The sequence below is a fragment of the Engystomops pustulosus genome, chromosome 6, assembly GCF_040894005.1.
Source record: "Engystomops pustulosus chromosome 6, aEngPut4.maternal, whole genome shotgun sequence".
Classification (NCBI taxonomy): domain Eukaryota; kingdom Metazoa; phylum Chordata; class Amphibia; order Anura; family Leptodactylidae; genus Engystomops; species Engystomops pustulosus.
In genome coordinates, this window is record NC_092416.1 from 12059042 (window position 1) to 12086326 (window position 27285).

Sequence of the window (27285 nt, forward strand, 5' to 3'; positions counted from 1 at the left end):
GCATGTACAGATATACAGAGCGTGGGAGCGTAGACACATTCTGACAGATGCTTGACGGGACCTTCCAGGGGTCGTTAATCAAACAACATGACATTGTACAAGTGCAGAACGGGCGCATTCCCTGACATCCGTGTATCAACAACCCAAGGTCTGATTGTTGTATCGTAAAGAACATGGAGATGTCACAGCGCTGTCCTGGGGATGACCACGACAGGTACCTGATCTATGGGGTTTCCAATATATGTGCCCCCTCCACTACATTGGAAACCCAGAGAATCCAGATCCTAAATCTTAGATTTCCCAGAACCACAAATCATAAATTATAACAACTCCAGCCATAGATATACTGGGGTAGATTTAGACTTCCTTGGGCTGTAGGAAAATTGTGCACTACCCTATGAGTGGTTTGCTCCTTACTCTACTCCAAAAAGTGTTGTCATGGTGTTCTAGGTCTGTCATGGTGTTCTAGGATGACATCATGTTATCTCACATGGATAAGACAGTATTGTCATGGTGTTCTAGGTCTGTCATGGTGTTCTAGGTTGACATCATCTTATCTCAGTGATGGGCACTGATGTCACAATGTCACAGACTTTGAACATTGATCCTTCACTAGAACCTTGGTCTCCAGTGTGGCTGACCAGGTCAAAATCCTTATAATCTTTGCTTTCCATATTTACTGGTTATTTGCAACAAGATTAAGATTAAAGATTGACAATGGGGCAATTCAGGGCAAATCGGAAAGTGCGCAACTCTAGACTTGCAGTGATCCATCTTCCACCCATTATGTCAGTACCACCACGCCAACCTACGTGTTGCTTAGCTTAGAAATGTTGTTGAGATCGTCTTAATGCAGTAGAGTCAACATAAATACAACATGATAGACAGTATCATGGAGATACCTTGAAGTTCCTTAGCTCCATGGTCTCCTCAACTGTTCCACCATCCTCTGTTCCACCATCCTCTGTTCCAACATAACCTCTGCGCGCCCTATAACATGCCACCATCCATAGTGTAGCTTATATTGTAGCGTCTGACATCCCTTGACATGCACTGTATGTTGATGGAGTCACGTTCTGCACTATGATACGCCCCGCTAGTCCGCGCAGTGTTCCCTGCAGCTTTAAGACCAGCTGTCACTAATTGTGACATTGAAGTTCCCTCTGTGACCTTGACACAACAAAGCACATCAATGCTCCAGATCTCCTGTGGAAGTTCTGACGCTCAGGAACAGATGCAAAAATGTGTTAGTAGCATTGCCTGATTCCTTTGGGGCTAAATGTGACTGTTTCTGAAAATAATAGTATTTATTCAGCATGAATTTCATTCCGTAGTCTTAAGGGGAGTGATACATTGTAAATTAGCAAAGTGTAATGCTTATTGTTACCTGTGGTGGCACTGCAGGAACTTTTTGGTAGCCTTTCCTACCAATGGATACTTTGAGGTCATCTTATGGTCATGGAGCCACAAATTAGAGTGTTCAAAGCTGAGCACCCCTGAATATAGAATACATAAGAAAGTGACATGACGGAACAAATTTCATAATCAGGTATCATATTATCGACCTTAGATGGTCCAAAGTAGCAGAAGAACTATAGGTGAGCTAAAAGCACTTGAGGGGGCTCTATGGTACTGGAAGACCAATAATACTCATGAATGGAAACCTTGAGGTCCTGAAAGTTGATTGTAGCTCTGGGATCCAAAGTTGTCTTCTATTTTTGAGGTCAGATGGACTTCACCTCTTTATTTTTGTGCCCCCTAAGATAAATGTTATGATGTTTTTTCAATGTATAAAAGGTCTATTTTGTCTTCACACCGTCCAATCTAAGGACCAAAACCTTAACATGTTATGGAGATATTCCAGGAGAAGACTTTGACTTGTAATGTCGTAAAGACCCGGTATCATATCATCTCTAATCAAATGGATAGGATAGAAATATTATGGAGACCTGAAGTTACATCATCTCATGGGTCTTGGATGTCATGGATGTGATGTTTATCCAGGGAGTTCTTCTGACTGTCATACTGGGGCCAGAAAAGGATTTTTACCAATTTTAGGCCAATTGGCATCAGCCTTGTAGGGTTTTTTGCCTTCTTCTGGATCAACACTGTAAGATTTATTGTTCATACTAGGTGGAACTGAGTGTTTTTTAACATTATTTACTATGGTTCTTTGACAAGGTGTTTCTAGGATGACGTCATCTTATCTCACATGGACAGGACAGTGTTGTCATGGTGTTCTAGGTCTGTCATGGTGTTCTAGGATGACATCATCTTATCTCACATGGACAGGACAGTGTTGTCATGATGTTCTAGGTCTGTCATGGTTTTCTAGGATGACATCATCTTATCTCACATGGACAGGACAATGTTGTCATTGTGTTCTAGGATGACATCATCTTATCTCACATGGACAGGACAGTGTTGTCATTGTGTTCTAGGATGACATCATCTTATCTCACATGGACAGGACAGTGTTATCATGGTGTTCTAGGTCTGTCATGGTGTTCTAGGATGACATCATCTTATCTCACATGGACAGGACAGTGTTGTCATTGTGTTCTAGGATGACATCATCTTATCTCACATGGACAGGACAGTGTTATCATGATGTTCTAGGTCTGTCATGGTGTTCTAGGGTGACATCTTATCTCACATGGACAGGACAGTGCTGTCATGGTGTTCTAGGTTGACATACTCTTATCTCAGTGATGGGCACTGATGTCACAATCTTCTGGAAGGACATTATTTTGGATAGGATAGTGTTTTTGTGGTGAGTAGACATTACTTTATCTCACATGGATAGAACATTGTTGTCATGGTGTTCTGGGATCTGAGTTGACATCACCTTATCTCACATGGAAAGGACACTGTTGTCATTGGGTTCTGGGATGGTTTCATCTTATCCACAGTGACAGATAGTAAAGTGTCAGGATGACATTAATTCATCTTATTTGGATAAAACACGCATACGCCCTTCATACCCCAGCCCTTCATACACCTCATACACCCTTCATACCCCAGCCCTTCATACACCTCATACACCCTTCATACCCCAGCCCTTCATACACCTCATACACCCTTCATACCCCAGCCCTTCATACACCTCATACACCCTTCATACTTCAGCCCTTCATACACCTCATACACCCCTCATACCCCAGCCCTTCATACACCTCATACACCCTTCATACTTCAGTCCTTCATACACCTCATACACCCTTCATACCCCAGCCCTTCATACACCTCATACACCCTTCATACCCCAGCCCTTCATACACCTCATACACCCTTCATACCCCAGCCCTTCATACACCTCATACACCCTTCATACCCCAGCCCTTCATACACCTCATACACCCTTCATACCCCAGCCCTTCATACACCTCATACACCCTTCATACCCCAGCCCTTCATACACCTCATGCACCCTTCATACCCCAGCCCTTCATACACCTCATAGACCCTTCATACCCCAGCCCTTCATACACCTCATAGACCCTTCATACCCCAGCCCTTCATACACCTCATACACCCTTCATACTTCAGCCCTTCATACACCTCATACACCCTTCATACCCCAGCCCTTCATACACCTCATACACCCTTCATACCCCAGCCCTTCATACACCTCATACACCCTTCATACCCCAGCCCTTCATACACCTCATACACCCTTCATACCCCAGCCCTTCATACACCTCATACACCCTTCATACACCTCATACGCCCTTCATACCTCAGCCCTTCATACACCTCATACACCCTTCATACACCTCATACACCCTTCATACCCCAGCCCTTCATACACCCTTCATACTCCCACCCTTCATACACCTCATACACCCTTCATACCCCAGCCCTTCATACACCTCATACACCATTCATACACCTCATGCACCCTTCATACTCCCACCCTTCATACACCTTATACACCCTTCATACCCCAGCCCTTCATACACCTCATACACCCTTCATACACCTCATACACCCTTCATACTCCCACCCTTCATACACCTTATACACCCTTTATACTCCCACCCTTCATACTCCCGCCCTTCATACACCTCATACACCCTTCATACTGCCGCCTTTCATACACCTCATACACCCTTCATACTCCCACCCTTCATACACCTCATACACCCTTCATACTTCAGCCCTTCATACACCGATGGCAATGAGTGTAATGGCAGCGTCCTGGCCTCACAAGGGTTACGAGCCGCCTTCCTTCCCTCCCTCCTCCATGATTTATGTGTCCGTCTCACAGTAATCATAACTATATGATGATCTCTCCGCGGGCGGTAATCCAGATCAATTCTGACATGTTCAGACTATGATGTTTTATCAGGGGAGTCATATCATAAAGGAGGGAATGTCTCCCAGAGGAGCGCGCTTCCAACAAAACCTCCAAAACATTCCTAGGGGCGCGTAAAAAAGGGATTCCTCTCATCATGAGGCGGAGGAGGGGGCGTCCGCAAAATTACAATATAAAGAAAATGATTGCTCTTATAAAACCGGGGAAGGCGCCTCTAATTAGCAGGCGACTCGCGGGAATAGAGCCGCCCAGGAGCCGCATATATCCACGTTTTTTTTTTCCAAACGTTGTGGTGTACGATTTGTTGTGAGATTATTAGTGTCATATTCTATATATACTAACTGTGGGGTGTGAGGATTTATGCAACTGTATCCACAATTTAATAAGGACATAGATTTACAGCTTATTCCACACAAAATACATAGGCCTCTTCTATGAGAGCAGCCTGGCAGTGAGACTGTCTCTATGGCCTCCATAGCAACCAATCAGAGCAAAGCTTTCATTTCTTTCACTGCTCTGGAAAGATACAAGCTGTGCTCTGATTGGTCTCTATCAAAACATCATGGACATTCTTACTGATAAATGAGGCCTAGCCCTTGTATTGCTTTATTATTTTGTTTTTTTATGATTATATATTGGTATATATATATATATATATATATATATATATATATATATATATATATATATATATATATATATATCATATATTGGATTATATGTGACACCTCCTAGCCATAGATATGGATAGTAATTGCATTGCAGCACGTCGCTGTCACTGAAAGTTCTTTTGGGTCACAAATAGAATACTAGGAAGTCAGTGAAGACTGACACTTCATAGATAGCTGTAATTCTTCATCACTATACAAATGTACATGCAATGTATGGTCTGTGGAGGGTGTGGAGTCCCAGAAAAGTTGAAAAATCTCCTGAACCCAGCAGAAATCTCCAACATCCACCAAACTCTATGTCATTTTCAAGTGACAAGGACATTTAATACACTCTGGTAGTTGTCTGCACCAAAGAAGGCAAAAAACCTATCACAAAAACATCTCATCCTCTCAGCCAATCAGGCAAAAGAACTTTGGTCTCCCTCTCACCAGTCACAGCAGTCAGATGTGGCCTCTACCAGTCTCTGTAGTCTCATAGCCGATCCTGGTCAGCGCCTACGGCCCACTACTTTTGGGTGCAGTTTTTAGATGTCCAGATTAACCTCAAAATATTGATGTAGGAAAACAAAACTTAAAGGGGTATTCTCGTCTTGGAATTCATATTCATTAATGAATATTATTAAAAAGAATTTACCTGTCTGAAGATAACTTCTCATAAATGTAATCATATGGTTCCTTAGAAACAAAACTGTGTCCTTGGATACGACCACCTCTGCTGGAGTGGTTGCACAAAGAAACAAATATTTTTGTATATGAAATGTCCAGGAGTTACTGCATGTCCTACAGCCATCCTAAAGTGATAAACCCTGAACCCAGGAGGTCATGCAGGACTCAATAGCGCATGTCTGGCCACCACTGCCAGAGTGTGGGGTGGTTGTATCCAAGAAACCATCTTATTTCTAAGGTACAACATGGCTACATTTAAGAGAAATTATTTTCATTTTTTTAATAGCATCCAATTGAAGAAATGTTTACATGTGGCAAATTAATTAAATTAAATGTAAATGCCCAGATGGGAAAACCCCTTTAAGGCACCCCCCAAGTATGATTTCGATACCATGCCATGGACAAAGATATAGTTGATGTCAGGCTATGTTGCCTATTAACCAGGACAGGGACACAATAACCAAAATCTGACTTTCCCACTGAATCTGGGACAGTGGGGAGGGATGGTTCTTACTCCTGCATCAACTGGTATGCCAATTTCCATGCTATTTATCCCTGTTTTGTTACTTGAATTGACAATTGTATGTATACATATAAGGGTCCAGGGTTTCCCCCATTTCCAAAAATTTTGGTTAGACATGATAAGATGAAGCCCCATCGAGGACCAGGCCTTTATCATCTATGTAAGAGATGGAGCCCCTATACCCATAGGCCGCATATCAGCGGTGAATCTTTTCCGTGGTGCATATACTTCTGTAAGGGGGTATCATTTGATGTCACCCATACTAGCTGCATCCCCCCTTATCCCATTGTTCTCTCTATGTCTTCTGATGTGGTCACGTATTGGAATGCTACAGAACAATCCTCAATGGTTGAACATTTCTCTGCTTCAGCCCTTTTGATCCTTCCCCGGCTCCACACAAATAGCTCCAGCATCTATAAAGGCAGGTATGTTCCCGCATGGTAATCAATGCAATCTCAAAGTTTTTCACTCTTCAGACCCTCAACAACTCAGCTGGGCCACTGTGTTTTGGATTAGAAGCCGGTGGGGGTCTATAGAGGTTGTGCAAAGTCTTTTTCAAATAAAGAAATAACGGGGCTATTGGATGCGGCTTCATACCAAGTGCTATAACAGGAAAGGTTCCAGCTGGGAAGACGCGTCTATAGAGAAGACACATGAGATGACGGCTGGAAGGCGATGTATTATTGTGGAGGATGAAAAAGACATGGTGGAGATGTCAATGAGGCCCGTCCGGGCTTTGTCAGTCTAATCTTCTCGTGTTGACTTCAACAGTCTTGTTAGCTTGGAGCGTGGAGGTTCATAGATGACCTTTTTGACATCTACCAAGGTTCTGAGGTCCTCACAAGGGGATTATAGAGATTAATGAAGAGCAGATTAATACTTATAAGATTTATCAGGGCCGGACGGATCCCAAAAACAAGGTAGTCAGTGCCACGAGAGCATATCTGCCTGTCTGAATAATTTTGGCTTGTGTTCTTCTGATGTTTTTAGGTTATCTTCTCGCATATCTAGCATGTCCTACATATTTATTACTGTACTACATAATGTTACTAGAAAATTGTCTCCATTCTTGATATTTATGAGTTGTATTGTTCTGACGTTTGTGAATTTGGGTTCTCATCTACAGTAATGTGTCTCCTGTCACATAAGTCCGCTCCCCTATGCTAGTTAATATGATGCTGCTTAGATGTCCAGGTATAGAAAACATGGCCATTTGCTTCCAAAAATATCGCCACCGCTGTCCGTGGTTGCCTCTGGTATTGTAGCCCCTCATAGCCTGAATCCCAAACTCTGCAAACGTTCATGTTAACATGTACAGGAAACATTTTGACCTGTCCTCAAAAAGTTGACGCGGACTTGAGGATGGGCAAAAACACAATTTTTTGATGTGCAAACCATGGACTGGTGTGTCCTTTAGAAGAAATAAGCCACGTTTTCTAAAATTGGACTCCTCAAACTCCTTAAAGTCTCATCTCAACAATCCAAACCACCACCAGGTTCACATGTCGTTCTACCCAACAATGTAGACGTGAACTTTAGACATCTCATTGATGCAACAAGACGAAATTATCAAGTCCTTGACGTGTTTTTATCTTCCACCAGTTGTTCCATCGATGACCAAGTAACGCGAGTGGCCTGGCTGAACCGCTCCAACATCCTGTACGCTGGCAACGACAAATGGTCCATAGACCCTCGTGTCCAACTACTGAACTACAACAAGACTGAATTCAGCATCATCATCACCCAACTGGACGTGGGAGATGAAGGCCTCTATACCTGCTCCTACCAGACCCAGGACAAGCCCCACACCACACAGGCCTATCTCATAGTACAGGGTAAGTCCATCCTAATTTGTGATGTTTACTAATATAATCCCTGATACCTTCATTATTTGTCTCTGTAGATCTGCACAGACTATAGAGATCAGCCTAAATGTGAATTCTGAGATTTAAACGTTCCCTCTGCATTAGCAACTGTGAAAGCCACTTCAATAAACCCAGTGGGAGTCATTTATTAAGGGCCCGATTCGCGTTTTCCCGACATGTTACCCGAATATTTCCGATTTGCGCCGATTTTCTCTGTATTGCCCCGGGATTTTGGCGCACGCGATCGGATTGTGGCGCATCGGCGCCGGCATGCATGCGACGGAAATCGGGGGCATGGCCAAACGAAAACCCGACGGATTCTGAAAAAACGCTGCATTTAAAAAAAAAAATGTGTCGCGAAAATTGCACTTACCTTCACTCAGCCCAAGCCGGTGTATTCCAGTGCGTCCCGATGCTCTTCAGCGCAGTAGCGCCACCTGGTGGACGGCGGAGGATCTGCCTTAATGAATCTCGGCTGGACCCGAATCCACCGCAGAGAACGCACCGCTGGATCGCGACAGGACCGGGTAAGTAAATCTGCCCCAGTATGTCTTCATTATATAGGCAGCACATGGTCTTTGGATCTCCAACAAGTCCCCTATAAAGTTATGGCAACCATGCAACCAAGAGAAAAGCATTTCCCTATCCATAATTCTATGTGTAAAGAGATTACAGGACACCCGACACTTAAGGACACCCGACTTACAGACAACCCATAGTTACAGACGGACCCCTCTGCCCACTGTGACCTCTGGTGACCTCTCTGGATGCTTTACCATAGTCGCAGGCTGCAATGATCAGCTGTAAGATGTCTGTAATGAAGCTTTATTGATAATTCTTGGTCCAATTACACGAAAAATTTTGAAACTCCAATTGTCACTGGGGCAAACGAAAAAAAATTGTCTAGAACTTCCATTATAAAATATACAGTTTCGACTTACATACAAATTCAACTTAAGAACAAACCTCCAGACCCTATCTTGTATGTAACCCGGGGACTGCCTGTATTTGTATTTGTTCTGGGCCCTTGTTATCCCTTTAGCCTCAAAATTATTGTCTGGACTCCTCCGCTTGGGCCTTAATTCATTAATTTGCCCTTAGTATTATGTGCATTAAAATAATTACCTATTAATTAGCCCGTTTCCAGACCTCGGACGGGCCACCGGCCATCTAGACGGCGGATGTCACACGTAACCTATAAGTAGCCCCCCCTCCCGGAGAGTTCAGGCTAAATGACTGCATCTGTATGGAGAGTTATTAAGATCGGAGGACCGGAGCACGTTCCAGCCCGCGGATGTGTTGTGGGTTGTTCAGTTTTGATGTATGAAGTGTAATTATGGCTTGTTGTTGCTTTTAGTTATTATCAAAGGTTTCTGAATTGGCGGCTGAGTCCAGTAATGAGTCAGAGAATTACAAGGCGCTCTCCAGAGCTCAGACCGGGGGGAAGGGGGAGCGGCAACGGTGACCCGGGGATACGCGGGCTGCGGAATATTTATGGATGAGGTTCCTGCAGCAGTGACTATTACTCTATGGTTGATCATTATTCTGCTAAATATACTATAACCTGTGAAAAAAGGGTCAAAGAGGGCCAAGGATAACCCCTTATAGAACAGGTTATGGAATATTTCATGGTTTTGGCCTTTGCTAAAAAGTAATTTTTCCTCCAAGTTTAGTTTAATAACACCCCCCCCCCCCCTATTGTCTATCAGGGGCCCCATTGCGGCCCTTTAGCTTCCTTTGGGGATTTTTAGAGCAATACAGCTCCCATAAACCTAGACACATCCTAATTTTTCATTTTAATCAAATCTGAGGGTTTAGAGTTTTAGGGTTTATCATTCCCTACCAGTCTACACAATCCGCTATTTTTGAGGATTTTTACCAGCTGATACATTGGGGCTCATTTACTAAGGGTCCGTGAAGCACATTTTCCATCTTGCGCCGCATTTAACTGGGGTTTTTGGCGCACGCGATCGGATTTTGCCGCACTAGCACCGACTTTCATGCAACGCAAATCGGGGGTGTGGCCGTCGGACAACCCGACGGATGCGGACTACGAGTGGGATTTAAAATTCTAAATTGTGTCGCATCCAATGCACTTACAAGCACCGGGAAGAAGAAGGTGAACTCCGGTGGACCTCAGCGGGGGAAGCGACACATGCAGGAAATCAGACGCATGAGCTACGTGAATCGCGCCGGACTTTATCTTCGTCGGACCGCCCGGATCGGCGATTGCGACATGACCGGGTAAGTAAATGTGCCCCAGTGTGACAAACATTGACTATACAAACACTCCAAAGCTCCCCTGTATCTCAGCAAAACAAGATCCTTACCTGTAATGAAAGTTGGTTGCAATCAGAGCAAGTGACATGTATATTGTACACTGGATACAAATGTAACAAATCCTCAGCTTGGATATTTATTAAACATGTTGGGGGGTCTTTTATCAGCACTGATACATTATGATGAACTAAGGCCATGTTTACAATACACTGCAAAGGGACCACTCCACGTATCCATAGGACCCCAGTCTCCCCCAGTTCTGGTAGTTTGTTACAATGTATCAGAGCAGGTGGCATGTGTCAGTTTAAATTGCAAGCACCTGATTACACCAGTAAAAACTGTAACAAACTCTCTGTAACAAACTCATATTGTGATGCCTCTTACCAACACTGATACATTGCAACAAACTCTCTGCTAAATTTTCGATTTGCGCCGAATTGCCCCGTGTTTTTGGCACACGCGATCGGATTGTGGCGCATTGGCGTCGGCATGCACGCAACGGAAATCGGGGGGCGTGGCCGCCAGTAAACCCGACGGATTCGAAAAAAACGCCGTATTTTTTTAACAAAAATGTGCCACTCGACACGCACTTACCTGCTCCTAGCAACGGATGGTGAACTCCAGCGAACTCCGACGGACTTCAGCGCAGCAGCGACACCTGGTGGACATCGGGCGCACTACCTTAGTGAATCGCCGGAAGACCTGAATCAGGGTCGGAGAACCCGCCGCTGGATCACGAATGGACCGGGTAAGTAAATCTGCCCCTGTATATCAGACATGTCCATAGGATCCCAGTATCTCTGTCTCCAGTTCTGGTAGTTTGTTAATTTCCGTCGGGTTTTTCTGACTTTTCCGGGATTGCGACGCGGGGGCAGGCATTTACGAAGGTATTGTGTCCCCGGCGCCGGCTTTCATGCGACAGAGATCGGGGAAGCGACGCATGCAGGAGATCGGGCGCACGATCTTAGTGAACTGTGCCGAGTCCATGATTGTCGGACAACGCACAGCGGGGGACAGGACCGGGTCCCCAATGTAGCAGTCCATAGTTTTTTTATCTCACAGAGGAATGTCTAGAATGGACACAACAGTTACAGATCCTCAGCTGTGAAAAGTAATGCATTAGTATATCCTTTTGTGATGCAACTCATAAATGTTCCAACAAGAGGACATCTTGAAACCGGTGAACAATTGAAACCCAAATTGGCAGAATTTTGTGATCAGAGTAGGAGCCGGACATCATCACGGCGATTAGTACTGCGGGAACATTGTAACGAGTCCGCAGCGAGGTATCAATAGTTCACACCTGCGGCCATCCGCAGAGCGTTGCGTCCTTTCTCTCTCTCCCCGCTGATCCCTTGTGCCGCAGTGACACGTGCGGCGTGGAGTCGCCGCAGCCAATTGCGAGGCGGCTTTTCACGCGGCCAACTCGATAATGGCTGCCATTGTGTGTGTGCAGGGGCCCCATCTGGATTTGCGGGAGTGAAGCTGTCAGTCACAGGACTTGTCGCCCTCCACCCCCTCCCCACAATCAGCCGCATTGTCAGAGCAATGAAAGCCTTTCTATTGTGGGACGGGGGATAATTACAGCTTGACGGTGTTTTTTGGAATCGAAACGCAAAGTCTAAGCGAAGGGCCCAATTCAGCAGAAAGCAACAAAGATGAGAAAAAAAGGGGGAAAAAAAACTGCAACAAACAGAGTCCAAACTTTACAAAGATGTCAGCAGTTTCCTGCCTAATTCCCCTGAAATGCAGAGCCGTGCGTGAAGCCTTTCTGATGTGGAACGGAGTAGATTCTGCCCCGGTCTATTGTGAGCCGGACCGGAACCATTAAGACTGGGAGTGATACGTGTATCCGGGAGACCCACCAAAAAGTTCTCACTAACTTATCTGTGGGTGGAAGAAGGGGGTCCTCTGGGGTGTCACAGAGACCCTCACACCACTACATGTCCTAATTGTTACAATTCTATTATATAAAACCTAATACCGCCTCATCCTGACCACTAGTAATGCCATTATATCTTGAACAGTACTGCCATATCGATCCTGTAAAACTACCGCTATACAAAGAATAATTACCACTATTACTGTTGCCATTAGCCATCGCACCATTACAGGGTGTAAGTAGTAACACCACATAATGACTACTACCAATAACACAACATAGTGGGGCACATTTACTTACCTGGTCCACCAGGTGGCGCTGCTGCGCCGAGGTCCGCCGAGGTGCCCCGGAGTTCATCGTCTTCATCGTGGTGCATGTGAGTATGGCCCGTGCGACCAATTTTTTTTTTAAATGCAGCGGTTTTTCCGAATCCATCGGGTTACCGTTCGGCCTTGCCGCCGATTTCCGTCGCGTGCATGCCAGCGCCGATGCGCCACAAACCGATCGCGTGCGCCAAAATCCTGGGGCAATTCAGGGAAAATCGGCGCAAATCGGAAATATTCGGGTAACACGTCGGGAAAACGCGAATCGGCCCTTAGTAAATGACCCCCAGTGTCTTAATTGTGGCACCATACTGTTACTAAGTAAATGTCAGGGTTTACACGGATGCAGAAAACCGTGTGGAGAGAGCTGCAAGAACTAATGAAACAGGGAAGGGACACTGTCTCTTACTCTAAGGCTGAGCTAGTCCCTGCCTGCGGGTGATGGGCAGCTCCCAGGGCTAGCTCCGGACCCAACAACTTCTCTCTCTCTGAACACAAAGACATATCCAGATAGTAAGGAAAAGGACTGAAGGATACTAGGGCCTGGTGTAAAACATTTGGGCCCCACTAACAAAAAGATTGTTGCAAGTAACTTGGAGAACTAGCAATCCCAGCATTCACACAAACACATAACCAAGACTGAATGCAGAAAGGAGGGCAATAGAGAGGGGAGGAATGACCAGGGTAAAAACCAGAGCAGGTCCACAAGGTGCGTACAATTACAAAAACACAGACAAAAAGGGACAGACAGGAAAGTGGTGAGAGACTACAAGAGAACAGACAGGAAAGTGGTGAGTGACTACAAGAGAACAGACAGGAAAGTGGTGAGTGACTACAAGAGAACAGACAGGAAAGTGGTGAGTGATTACAAGAGAACAGACAGGAAAGTGGTGAGTGACTACAAGAGATCAGACAGGAAAGTGGTGAGTGACTACAAGAGAACAGACAGGAAAGTGGTGAGTGACTACAAGAGAACAGACAGGAAAGTGATGAGAGACTACAAGAGAACAGACAGGAAAGTGGTGAGTGACTACAAGAGAACAGACAGGAAAGTGGTGAGTGACTACAAGAGAACATATAGGAAAGTGGTGAGTGACTACAAGAGAACAGACAGGAAAGTGGTGAGTGACTACAAGAGAACAGACAGGAAAGTGGTGAGTGACTACAAGAGAACAGACAGGAAAGTGGTGAGTGACTACAAGAGAACAGACCGGAAAGTGGTGAGTGACTACAAGAGAACAGACAGGAAAGTGGTGAGTGACTACAAGAGGACATACAGGAAAGTGGTGAGTGACTACAAAAGAACAGACAGGAAAGTGGTGAGTGACTACAAGAGAACAGACAGGAAAGTGGTGAGTGACTACAAGAGAACAGACAGGAAAGTGGTGAGTGACTACAAGAGAACAGACAGGAAAGTGGTGAGAGACTACAAGAGAACAGACGGGAAAGTGGTGAGTGACTACAAGAGAACAGACAGGAAAAAGGCGAGTGACTACAAGAGAACAGACATGAAAGTGGTGAGACTACAAGAGAACAGACAGGAAAGTGATGAGTGACTACAAGAAAACAGAAAGGAAAGTGGTGAGTGACTACAAGAGAACAGACAGGAAAGTGGTGAGTGACTACAAAAGAACAGACAGGAAAGTGGTGAGAGAATACAAGAGAACAGACGGGAAAGTGATGAGAGACTACAAGAGAACAGACAGGAAAGTGATGAGAGACTACAAGAGAACAGACAGGAAAGTGGTGAGTGATTAAAAGAGAACAGACAGGAAAGTACTGAGTGACTACAAGAGAACAGACGGGAAAGTGGTGAGTGACTACAAGAGAACAGACAGGAAAGTGGTGAGTGACTACAAGAGAACAGACAGGAAAGTGGTGAGTGACTACAAGAGATCAGACAGGAAAGTGGTGAGTGACTACAAGAGAACAGACAGGAAAGTGGTGAGTGACTACAAGAGAACAGACAGGAAAGTGGTGAGTGACTACAAGAGAACAGACAGGAAAGTGGTGAGTGACTACAAGAGAACAGACAGGAAAGTGGTGAGTGACTACAAGAGAACAGACAGGAAAGTGGTGATTGACTACAAGAGAACAGACAGAAAAATGGTGAGTGACTACAAGACAGCAGACAGGAAAGTGGTGAGTGACTACAAGAGAACAGACAGGAAAGTGGCGAGTGACTACAAGAGAACAGACAGGAAAGTGGTGAGAGACTACAAGAGAACAGACAGGAAAGTGGTGAGTGACTACAAGAGAACAGACAGGAAAGTGGTGAGTGACTACAAGAGAACAGACAGGAAAGTGGTGAGAGACTACAAGAGAACAGACAGGAAAGTGGTGATTGACTACAAGAGAACAGACAGGAAAGTGGTGAGTGACTACAAGAGAACAGACAGGAAAGTGGTGAGTGACTACAAGAGAACAGACGGGAAAGTGGTGAGTGACTACAAGAGAACAGACAGGAAAGTGGTGAGTGACTACAAGAGAACAGACAGGAAAGTGGTGAGTGACTACAAGAGAACAGACAGGAAAGTGGTGAGTGACTACAAAAGAACAGACAGGAAAGTGGTGAGTGACTACAAGAGAACAGACAGGAAAGTGATGAGAGACTACAAGAGAACAGACAGGAAAGTGATGAGAGACTACAAGAGAACAGACAGGAAAGTGGTGAGTGATTAAAAGAGAACAGACAGGAAAGTACTGAGTGACTACAAGAGAACAGACGGGAAAGTGGTGAGTGACTACAAGAGAACAGACAGGAAAGTGGTGAATGACTACAAGAGAACAGACAGGAAAGTGGTGAGTGACTACAAAAGAACAGACAGGAAAGTGGTGAGTGACTACAAGAGAACAGACAGGAAAGTGGTGAGTGACTACAAGAGAACAGACAGGAAAGTGGTGAGTGACTACAAGAGAACAGACAGGAAAGTGGTGAGTGACTACAAGAGAACAGACAGGAAAGTGGTGAGTGACTACAAGAGAACAGACAGAAAAATGGTGAGTGACTACAAGACAGCAGACAGGAAAGTGGTGATTGACTACAAGAGAACAGACAGGAAAGTGGCGAGTGACTACAAGAGAACAGACAGGAAAGAGGCGAGTGACTACAAGAGAACAGACAGGAAAGTGGTGAGAGACTAAAAGAGAACAGACAGGAAAGTGGTGATTGACTACAAGAGAACAGACAGGAAAGTGGTGAGTGACTACAAGAGAACAGACAGGAAAGTGGTGAGTGACTACAAGAGAACAGACAGGAAAGTGGTGAGTGACTACAAGAGAACAGACAGGAAAGTGGTGAGTGACTACAAGAGAACAGACAGGAAAGTGGTGAGTGACAACAAGAGAACAGACAGGAAAGTGGTGAGTGACTACAAGAGAACAGACTGGAAAGCGATGAGAGACTACAAGAGAACAGACAGGAAAGTGGTGAGTGACTACAAGAGAACAGACAGGAAAGTGGTGAGTGACAACAAGAGAACAGACAGGAAAGTGGTGAGTGACTACAAGAGAACATACGGGAAAGTGGTGAGTGACTACAAGAGAACAGACAGGAAAGTGGTGAGTGACTACAAGAGAACAGACGGGAAAGTGGTGAGTGACTACAAGAGATCAGACAGGAAAGTGGTGAGTGACTACAAGAGAACAGACGGGAAAGTGGTGAGTGACTACAAGAGAACAGACGGGAAAGTGGTGAGTGACTACAAGAGAACAGACGGGAAAGTGGTAAGTGACTACAAGAGAACAGACAGGAAAGTGGTGAGTGACTACAAGAGAACAGACAGGAAAGTGGTGAGTGACTACAAGAGAACAGACAGGAAAGTGGTGAGTGACAACAAGAGAACAGACAGGAAAGTGGTGAGTGACTACAAGAGAACAGACTGGAAAGCGATGAGAGACTACAAGAGAACAGACAGGAAAGTGGTGACTGACTACAAGAGAACAGACAGGAAAGTGGTGAGTGACAACAAGAGAACAGACAGGAAAGTGGTGAGTGACTACAAGAGAACATACGGGAAAGTGGTGAGTGACAACAAGAGAACAGACGGGAAAGTGGTGAGTGACTACAAGAGAACAGACGGGAAAGTGGTGAGTGACTACAAGAGAACAGACGGGAAAGTGGTGAGTGACCACAAGAGAACAGACAGGAAAGTGGTGAGTGACTACAAGAGAACAGACAGGAAAGTGGTGAGTGACAACAAGAGAACAGACGGGAAAGTGGTGAGTGACTACAAGAGAACAGACAGGAAAGTGGTGAGAGACTACAAGAGAACAGACAGGAAAGTGGTGAGAGACTACAAGAGAACAGACAGGAAAGTGGTGAGAGAATACAAGAGAACAGACAGGAAAGTGGTGAGTGACTACAAGAGAACAGACAGGAAAGTGGTGAGTAACTACAAGAGAACAGACAGGAAAGTGGTGAGTGACTACAAGAGAACAGACAGGAAAGTGGTGAGTGACTACAAGAGATCAGACAGGAAAGTGGTGAGTGACTACAAGAGAACAGACAGTAAAGTGGTAAGTGACTACAAGAGAACAGACCGGATAGTGGTGAGTGACTACAAGAGAACAGACATTAAAGTGGTGAGTGACTACAAGAGAACAGACAAGAAAATGGTCAGTGACTACAAGAGAACAGACAGGAAAGTGGTGAGTGACTACAAGAAAACAGACAGGAAAGTGGTGATTGACTACAAGAGAACAGACAGGAAAGTAGTAAGTGACTACAAGAGAACAGACAGGAGAGTGGTGAGTGACTACTAGAGAACAGACAGGAAAGTGGTGAGTGACTACAAGAGAACAGACAGGAAAGTGGTGAGTGACTACAAGAGAACAGACAGGAAAGTGGTGACTGACTACAAGAGAATAGACAGGAAAGTGGTGAGTGACTACAAGAGAACAGACAGGAAAGTGGTGAGTGACTACAAGAGAATAGACAGGAAAGTGGTGAGTGACTACAAGAGAATAGACAGGAAAGTGGTGAGTAACTACAAGAGAACAGACAGGAAAGTGGTGAGAGAATACAAGAGAACAGACAGGAAAGTGGTGAGTAACTACAAGAGAACAGACAGGAAAGTGGTGAGAGACTACAAGAGAACAGACAGGAAAGTGGTCAGTGACTACAAGAGAACAGACAGGAAAGTGGTGAGTGACTACAAGAAAACAGACAGGAAAGTGGTGATTGACTACAAGAGAACAGACAGGAAAGTAGTGAGTGACTACAAGAGAACAGACAGGAGAGTGGTGAGTGACTACTAGAGAACAGACAGGAAAGTGGTGAGTGACTACAAGAGAACAGACAGGAAAGTGGTGAGTGACTACAAGAGAACAGACAGGAAAGTGGTGACTGACTACAAGAGAATAGACAGGAAAGTGGTGAGTGACTACAAGAGAACAGACAGGAAAGTGGTGAGTGACTACAAGAGAATAGACAGGAAAGTGGTGAGTGACTACAAGAGAACAGACAGGAAAGTGGTGAGTAACTACAAGAGAACAGACAGGAAAGTGGTGAGAGACTACAAGAGAACAGACAGGAAAGTGGTCAGTGACTACAAGAGAACAGACAGGAAAGTGGTGAGTGACTACAAGAAAACAGACAGGAAAGTGGTGAGTGACTACAAGAGAACAGACAGGAAAGTAGTGAGTGACTACAAGAGAACAGACAGGAGAGTGGTGAGTGACTACTAGAGAACAGACAGGAAAGTGGTGAGTGACTACAAGAGAACAGACAGGAAAGTGGTGAGTGACTACAAGAAAACAGACAGGAAAGTGGTGAGTGACTACAAGAGAACAGACAGGAAAGTAGTGAGTGACTACAAGAGAACAGACAGGAAAGTGGTGAGTGACTACAAGAGAACAGACAGGAAAGTGGTGAGTGACTACAAGAGAACAGACTGGAAAGTGGTGAGTGACTACAAGAGAACAGACAGGAGAGTGGTGAGTGACTACTAGAGAACAGACAGGAAAGTGGTGAGTGACTACAAGAGAACAGACAGGAAAGTGGTGAGTGACCACAAGAGAACAGACAGAAGAGTGGTGAGTGACTACTAGAGAACAGACAGGAAAGTGGTGAGTGACTACAAGAGAACAGACAGGAAAGTGGTGAGTGACTACAAGAGAACAGACAGGAAAGTGGTGAGTGACTACAAGAGAACAGACAGGAAAGTGGTGAGTGATTACAAGAGAACAGACTGGAAAGTGGTGAGTGACTACAAGAGAACAGACTGGAGAGTAGTGAGTGACTACAAGAGATCAGACAGGAAAGTGGTGAGAGACTACAAGAGATCAGACAGGAAAGTGGTGAGAGACTACAAGAGAACAGACAGGAAAGTGGTGAGAGACTGCAAGAGAATAGACAGGAAAGTGGTGAGTGACTACCAGAGAACAGACAGGAAAGTGGTGAGTGACTACAAGAGAACAGACAGGAAAGTGGTGAGTGACTACAAGAGAACAGACAGGAAAGTGGTGAGAGACTGCAAGAGAATAGACAGGAAAGTGGTGAGTGACTACCAGAGAACAGACAGGAAAGTGGTGAGTGACTACAAGAGAACAGACAGGAAAGTGGTGAGTGACTACAAGAGAACAGACAGGAAAGTGGTGAGTGACTACAAGAGAACAGACAGGAAAGTGGTGAGTGACTACAAGAGAACAGACAGGAAAGTGGTGAGTGACTACAAGAGAACAGACAGGAAAGTGATGAGTGACTACAAGAGAACAGACAGGAAAGTGGTGAGTGACTACTAGAGAACAGACAGGAAAGTGGTGAGTGACTACAAGAGAAGAGACAGGAAAGTGGTGAGTGACTACAAGAGAACAGACTGGAAAGTGGTGAGTGACCACAAGAGAACAGACAGGAAAGTGGTGAGTGACTACAAGAGAACAGACAGGAAAGTGGTGAGTGACTAGAAGAGAACAGACAGGAAAGTGGTGAGTGACTACAAGAGAACAGACAGGAAAGTGGTGAGTGACTACAAGAGAACAGACAGGAAAGTGGTGAGTGACTACAAGAGAACAGACAGGAAAGTGGTGAGTGACTACTAGAGAACAGACAGGAAAGTGGTGAGTGACTACAAGAGAACAGACAGGAAAGTGGTGAGTGACTACAAGAGAACAGACAGGAAAGTGGTGAGTGACTACTAGAGAACAGACTGGAAAGTGGTGAGTGACCATAAGAGAACAGACAGGAAAGTGGTGAGTGACTACAAGAGAACAGACAGGAAAGTGGTGAGTGACTACAAGAGAACAGACAGGAAAGTGGTGAGTAACTACAAGAGATCAGACAGGAAAGTGGTGAGTGACTACAAGAGAACAGACAGGAAAGTGGTGAGTAACTACAAGAGATCAGACAGGAAAGTGGTGAGTGACTACAAGAGATCAGACAGGAAAGTGGTGAGTGACTACAAGAGATCAGACAGGAAAGTGATGAGTGACTACTAGACAACAGACAAACTTCACAGAATGTCTCACCAAATACAAAGTAACATGCTGCTAGAAAGTACAGATGTTCCTACAGAACAGAGACAGGGATAAGCTGCAGATACAACAATACCCAGGCAAATACTGGATGACAAAACCAGCATCAAAGGAAACCTACCATATCAGATCTACCTATTAAGGTAGATCCTTTGGCACAATCCTTGAGTGGCCTGTAACTTTATAAATCTTTTAATCACCTAATATGCAAATATCTGGAAGAGGCTACTTGGGCGTGGAGTAGCCGGAGCTAAAGCTACTCCACGCCCTGGTAGCTTCTTTGGATACTCCTCCTACAAGATAGCTACTCCGCAGACGAGTGCACGCAGCTACCAGGAGCTGCCAGCTGAAGATCTCAAAGTAGGAGGATCCAAAGAAGCTACTAGGGCGTGGAGTAGCCGCCCCTTGTAGCCTCAGTTCCGGCTACTCCATGCTCCAGTAGCCCCTTACAGAGGTCCTAAATAACATGACCATATATATATATATATATATATATATATATATATATATATAGTGACCATATAACTGCACCACCATACAGTGACCATATACTGGTGGACTTCCACGGACTTCCCTGCCTTCTCCACATGTCCCAGTCCAACATGACGACTTCTTCCTGCTCCAAATTCCCAGAAAATTCCCAGAATACACCTTTAAGAGGTGCAGCAACCACCATTCTAGGGTTTTCCATAGTAATAATGCTTCCCAGTGTGCCCCCATTGGTGGTAGTGCCCTCTATGGTATCCCCAGTAGTAATAACGCTTCCCACATGTTCCTATAAGTGATAGTGCCCCCTATGGTATCCCCAGTAGTAATAACGCTTCCCACATGTTCCTATAAGTGATAGTGCCCCCTATGGTATCCCCAGTAGTAATAACGCTTCCCACATGTTCCTATAAGTGATAGTGCCCCCTATGGTATCCCCAGTAGTAATAACGCTTCCAACATGTTCCTATAAGTGATAGTGCCCCCTATGGTATCCCCAGTAGTAATAACGCTTCCCACATGTTCCTATAAGTGATAGTGCCCCCTATGTTATCACCAGTAGTAATAACGCTTCCCACATGTTCCTATAGGTGATAGTGCCCCCTATGGTATCCCCAGTAGTAATAACGCTTCCCACATGTTCCTATAAGTGATAGTGCCCCCTATGTTATCCCCAGTAGTAATAACGCTTCCCACATGTTCCTATAAGTGATAGTGCCCCCTATGTTATCCCCAGTAGTAATAAAGCTTCCCACATGTTCCTATAAGTGATAGTGCCCCCTATGTTATCCCCAGTAGTAATAACACTTCCCACATGTTCCTATAAGTGATAGTGCCCCCTATGGTATCCCCAGTAGTAATAACACTTCCCACATGTTCCTATAAGTGATAGTGCCCCCTATGGTATCCCCAGTAGTAATAACACTTCCCACATGTTCCTATAAGTGATAGTGCCCTCTATGGTATCCCCATTACTAATAACGCTTCCCACATGTTCCTATAAGTAATAGTGCCCCCTATGGTATCCCCAGTACTAATAACACTTCCCACATGTTCCTATAAGTGATAGTGCCCCCTATGTTATCCCCAATAGTAATAATGCTTCCCACATGTTCCTATAAGTGATAGTGCCCCCTATGGTATCCCCAGTAGTAATAACGCTTCCCACATGTTCCTATAAGTGATAGTGCCCCCTATGTTATCACCAGTAGTAATAACGCTTCCCACATGTTCCTATAAGTGATAGTGCCCCCTATGGTATCCCCAGTAGTAATAATGCTTCCCAGTTGCCCCCCTTGGTGATGGTGCCCCCTATGTTATCCCCAATAGTAATAATGCTTCCCAGTTGCCCCCCTTGGCGATCGTGCTCCCTATGTTATCCCCAATAGTAATAATGCTTCCCACATGTTCCTATAAGTGACAGTGCCCCCTATGGTATCCCCAGTAGTAATAACGCTTCCCACATGTTCCTATAAGTGATAGTGCCCCCTATGGTATCCCCAGTAGTAATAACGCTTCCCACATGTTCCTATAAGTGATAGTGCCCCCTATGGTATCCCCTGTAGTAATAACACTTCCCACATGTTCCTATAAGTGATAGTGCCCCCTATGGTATCCCCGGTAGTAATAACACTTCCCACATGTTCCCATAAGTGATAGTGCCCCCTATGTTATCCCCAGTAGTAATAACACTTCCCACATGTTCCTATAAGTGATAGTGCCCCCTATGGTATCCCCAGTAGTAATAACACTTCCCACATGTTCCTATAAGTGATAGTGCCCCCTATGGTATCCCCAGTAGTAATAACGCTTCCCACATGTTCCTATAAGTGATAGTGCCCCCTATGTTATCCCCAGTAGTAATAACGCTTCCCACATGTTCCTATAAGTGATAGTGCCCCCTATGTTATCCCCAGTAGTAATAAAGCTTCCCACATGTTCCTATAAGTGATAGTGCCCCCTATGTTATCCCCAGTAGTAATAACACTTCCCACATGTTCCTATAAGTGATAGTGCCCCCTATGGTATCCCCAGTAGTAATAACACTTCCCACATGTTCCTATAAGTGATAGTGCCCTCTATGGTATCCCCATTACTAATAACGCTTCCCACATGTTCCTATAAGTAATAGTGCCCCCTATGGTATCCCCAGTACTAATAACACTTCCCACATGTTCCTATAAGTGATAGTGCCCCCTATGTTATCCCCAATAGTAATAATGCTTCCCACATGTTCCTATAAGTGATAGTGCCCCCTATGGTATCCCCAGTAGTAATAACGCTTCCCACATGTTCCTATAAGTGATAGTGCCCCCTATGTTATCACCAGTAGTAATAACGCTTCCCACATGTTCCTATAAGTGATAGTGCCCCCTATGGTATCCCCAGTAGTAATAATGCTTCCCAGTTGCCCCCCTTGGTGATCGTGCCCCCTATGTTATCCCCAATAGTAATAATGCTTCCCAGTTGCCCCCCTTGGCGATCGTGCTCCCTATGTTATCCCCAATAGTAATAATGCTTCCCACATGTTCCTATAAGTGATAGTGCCCCCTATGGTATCCCCAGTAGTAATAACGCTTCCCACATGTTCCTATAAGTGATAGTGCCCCCTATGGTATCCCCAGTAGTAATAACGCTTCCCACATGTTCCTATAAGTGATAGTGCCCCCTATGGTATCCCCTGTAGTAATAACACTTCCCACATGTTCCTATAAGTGATAGTGCCCCCTATGGTATCCCCGGTAGTAATAACACTTCCCACATGTTCCCATAAGTGATAGTGCCCCCTATGTTATCCCCAGTAGTAATAACACTTCCCACATGTTCCTATAAGTGATAGTGCCCCCTATGGTATCCCCAGTAGTAATAACACTTCCCACATGTTCCTATAAGTGATAGTGCCCCCTATGGTATCCCCAGTAGTAATAACACTTCCCACATGTTCCTATTAGTGATAGTGCCCCCTATGGTATCCCCAGTAGTAATAACACTTCCCACATGTTCCTATAAGTGATAGTGCCCCCTATGGTATCCCCAGTAGTAATAACGCTTCTCACATGTTCCTATAAGTGATATTGCCCCCTAAGGTATCCCCAGTAGTAATAACGCTTCCCACATGTTCCTATAAGTGATAGTGCCCCCTATGGTATCCCCAGTAGTAATAACGCTTCCCACATGTTCCTATAAGTGATAGTGCCCCCTATGGTATCCCCAGTAGTAATAACACTTCCCACATGTTCCTATAAGTGATAGTGCCCCCTATGGTATCCCCAGTAGTAATAACGCTTCCCACATGTTCCTATAAGTGATAGTGCCCCCTATGGTATCCCCAGTAGTAATAACGCTTCCCACATGTTCCTATAAGTGATAGTGCCCCCTATGGTATCCCCAGTAGTAATAACGCTTCCCACATGTTCCTATAAGTGATAGTGCCCCCTATGGTATCCCCTGTAGTAATAACACTTCCCACATGTTCCTATAAGTGATAGTGCCCCCTATGGTATCCCCGGTAGTAATAACACTTCCCACATGTTCCCATAAGTGATAGTGCCCCCTATGTTATCCCCAGTAGTAATAACACTTCCCACATGTTCCTATAAGTGATAGTGCCCCCTATGGTATCCCCAGTAGTAATAACACTTCCCACATGTTCCTATAAGTGATAGTGCCCCCTATGGTATCCCCAGTAGTAATAACACTTCCCACATGTTCCTATTAGTGATAGTGCCCCCTATGGTATCCCCAGTAGTAATAACACTTCCCACATGTTCCTATAAGTGATAGTGCCCCCTATGGTATCCCCAGTAGTAATAACGCTTCCCACATGTTCCTATAAGTGATAGTGCCCCCTATGGTATCCCCAGTAGTAATAACGCTTCCCACATGTTCCTATAAGTGATAGTGCCCCCTATGGTATCCCCAGTAGTAATAACGCTTCCCACATGTTCCTATAAGTGATAGTGCCCCCTATGTTATCCCCAGTAGTAATAATGCTTCCCACATGTTCCTATAAGTGATAGTGCCCCCTATGTTATCCCCAGTAGTAATAACACTTCCCACATGTTCCTATAAGTGATAGTGCCCCCTATGTTATCCCCAGTAGTAATAACACTTCCCACATGTTCCTATAAGTGATAGTGCCCCCTATGTTATCCCCAGTAGTAATAATGCTTCCCACATGTTCCTATAAGTGATAGTGCCCCCTATGTTATCCCCAGTAGTAATAACACTTCCCACATGTTCCTATAAGTGATAGTGCCCCCTATGTTATCCCCAGTAGTAATAACACTTCCCACATGTTCCCATAAGTGATAGTGCCCCCTATGGTATCCCCAGTAGTAATAATGCTTCCCACATGTTCCTATAAGTGATAGTGCCCCCTATGTTATCCCCAGTAGTAATAACGCTTTCCACATGTTCCTATAAGTGATAGTGCCCCCTATGGTATCCCCGGTAGTAATAACGCTTACCACATGTTCCTATAAGTGATAGTGCCCCCTATGTTATCCCCAGTAGTAATAATGCTTCCCAGTTGCCCCCCTTGGTGATCGTGCTCCCTATCATGCCCTCAGTAGTAATAAAGCTTCCCCAGGATGCCCCCTGCTGATATTAGCGCCCCCTATTGTGTCCTCAGTGATGTATCGGTCTCAGTATTTCGGAGGAGCTCTATCTCTATTATGATGTGCTGGGATCCCGCCGCTTTGCTGTTGTTTTATTGTATCATTGTCTTTTATGCCTCTTTTGTCAGCCAGTTATGAAGCCGTATATCAGGAGGTAACAGCAGCGGGTTCTGGGGGGCGGGGGACGACATTGTGAGAGAACAGTCCTGGGGGCAACATTCACACATTATTACAAGTCAGGAGATACAATGTGTCATTACATGTGAAGGAATCACCCCCCATACTGCTGCTCCCCAGTAACACCTGGGGGGATCACCTTATGGGAGACTTCCTGAACAACTGCCATCATTTGGTGGACAACAGCGCCTCTGCAGGTAACATGAGGCATTGCAGGACAGTTTAGTGTCTATTTTTTATAACGCTATTTTTCATGCTTTTGAAAAAACTGTTGTCATTTTTCCTCTAGTTCCAGCGAGAATCGTGAACATCTCGTCCAGCATCACCGTGAACGAGGGGAGCAACGTCAACCTCATGTGTCTGGCCGTGGGGAAACCAGAGCCGACCGTCACCTGGAAGCAGATGAGAGGTGAGGGCGCCCCCGTACTGAGGTCACCCCAGGTCACACTGTGCCATGAGGGTCTGCAGGGGTCACTAAATGGTTAAAAATAATGGTATTATAGCCATGTTGGGAGTTGTAGTGCTCTATGTGTAGAGTACGATAAATTGAATTACGGTCATATCCAGTGTCAGGTCATGTTGGGGGTTGTAGTGCTCTGAGTATAATAGATTGTATTATAGTCATATCCAGTGGTCGGTGATGTTGGGGGTCATAGTGCTCTTTGCCTATGTTATAAACAGTAGTATGAGAATAATGATGGGAGTGATAGTGGTCCATGTTGGGAGTTGAATATATTGTATTAGGGACATGTTGGGGGTTGTAGTTCTCTTTATATGGAGTATAATAGATTGTATTATAGTCATGTCCAGTGGTCAGTGATGTTGGGGGTTGTAGTTCTCTTTATATGGAGTATAATAGATTGTATTATAGTCATCTCCAGTGGTCGGTGATGTTGGGGGTCATAGTGCTCTTTTCCTATGTTATAAAGAGTAGTAATAGAATAATGATGGGAGTGATAGTGTTCCATGTATGGAGTTGAATGTATTGTATTAGGGAGATGTTGGGGGTTGTAGTGCTCTTTATATGGAGTATAATAGATTGTATTATAGTCATATCCAGTGGTCGTGATGTTGGGGGTCATAGTGCTCTTTGCCTATAGTATAAAGAGTAGTATGAGAATAATGATGGGAGTGATAGTGTTCCATGTATGGAGTTGAATATATTGTATTAGGGACATGTTGGGGGTTGTAGTGCTCCAGGTTTCTCCTCGGCACTGAATATAACCGGATTACATTGTGCTGGGATGCGTCGCTCTGTTCCATGATGGTGGAGTGGATAATAATGAGGATAATTCGCCATTCATTCCCGCCCTGGATCTATAGAGCTGTCAGGATTGTGCGGATCCCCGGCATATTGTCTGCACATCTGGATTGTGGATTAGTCGGATATTGTCACGTCTACAATGTGTTTGGTATCAGCACAAGACGCGGGCGCGGTGCAGCTGTGATGGGATATTAGCGCTCCGAGAGGCGGCGTGTACACAGGGCTGGAGCGGATTAATAGGACACATAGGGATGGATCCCGGGGTTTTATCTCCAGCGCGATGACGTCTCGGCCTGAGAACACAAGTCTAGAGCGGCCATAAGATAAGGAGCGGGTTATGCTGTGTCTGCGGTCTCAGGTTCTAGGCAGGGGGAAATATAAACTTTCTGCTGCTTGAGGTGAGATGTAGAATGGCCCCCACTTTGCCCCATCCAGTAATTATATATTAGGTTACCTTGGTAGCAGGTGACTGATGCTGCCCCTCCACATCCTGTTTTGGGTGGTGCTGCCTGAGGCGAAAGGCTCAACTCGCCTCATGGATGGTGCACCCCTGGCTCTAGGTCAGAACTGAGTAACAGAGCAGCAGCAGTGATCCAGAGCCTCTGATAGTCTATAAGGAGTAGGATACGCTATACAGACAGGGTGGAATTAGTATAGTTTATAATCCCAATCCTAGAACATAACCCGCTGTGTGATAGTAGTAATAATCCAGCATTGCGTGCAGAGCAGTTTTCTAGA

The 27285-nt window shown here is 45.0% G+C and overlaps 1 protein-coding gene across 1 annotated transcript in view; it reads left to right on the forward strand.

Moving 5' to 3' along the window:
• IGLON5 (IgLON family member 5) overlaps positions 1-27285 on the forward strand; it is a 384710-nt gene that overhangs the window by 307888 nt on the left and 49537 nt on the right. The window contains exons 3-4 of the mRNA XM_072154976.1: positions 7781-8013; positions 25573-25692. Of these exons, the coding sequence (XP_072011077.1) occupies positions 7781-8013; positions 25573-25692 (353 nt within the window). The remainder of the gene's footprint in view (positions 1-7780; positions 8014-25572; positions 25693-27285) is intronic.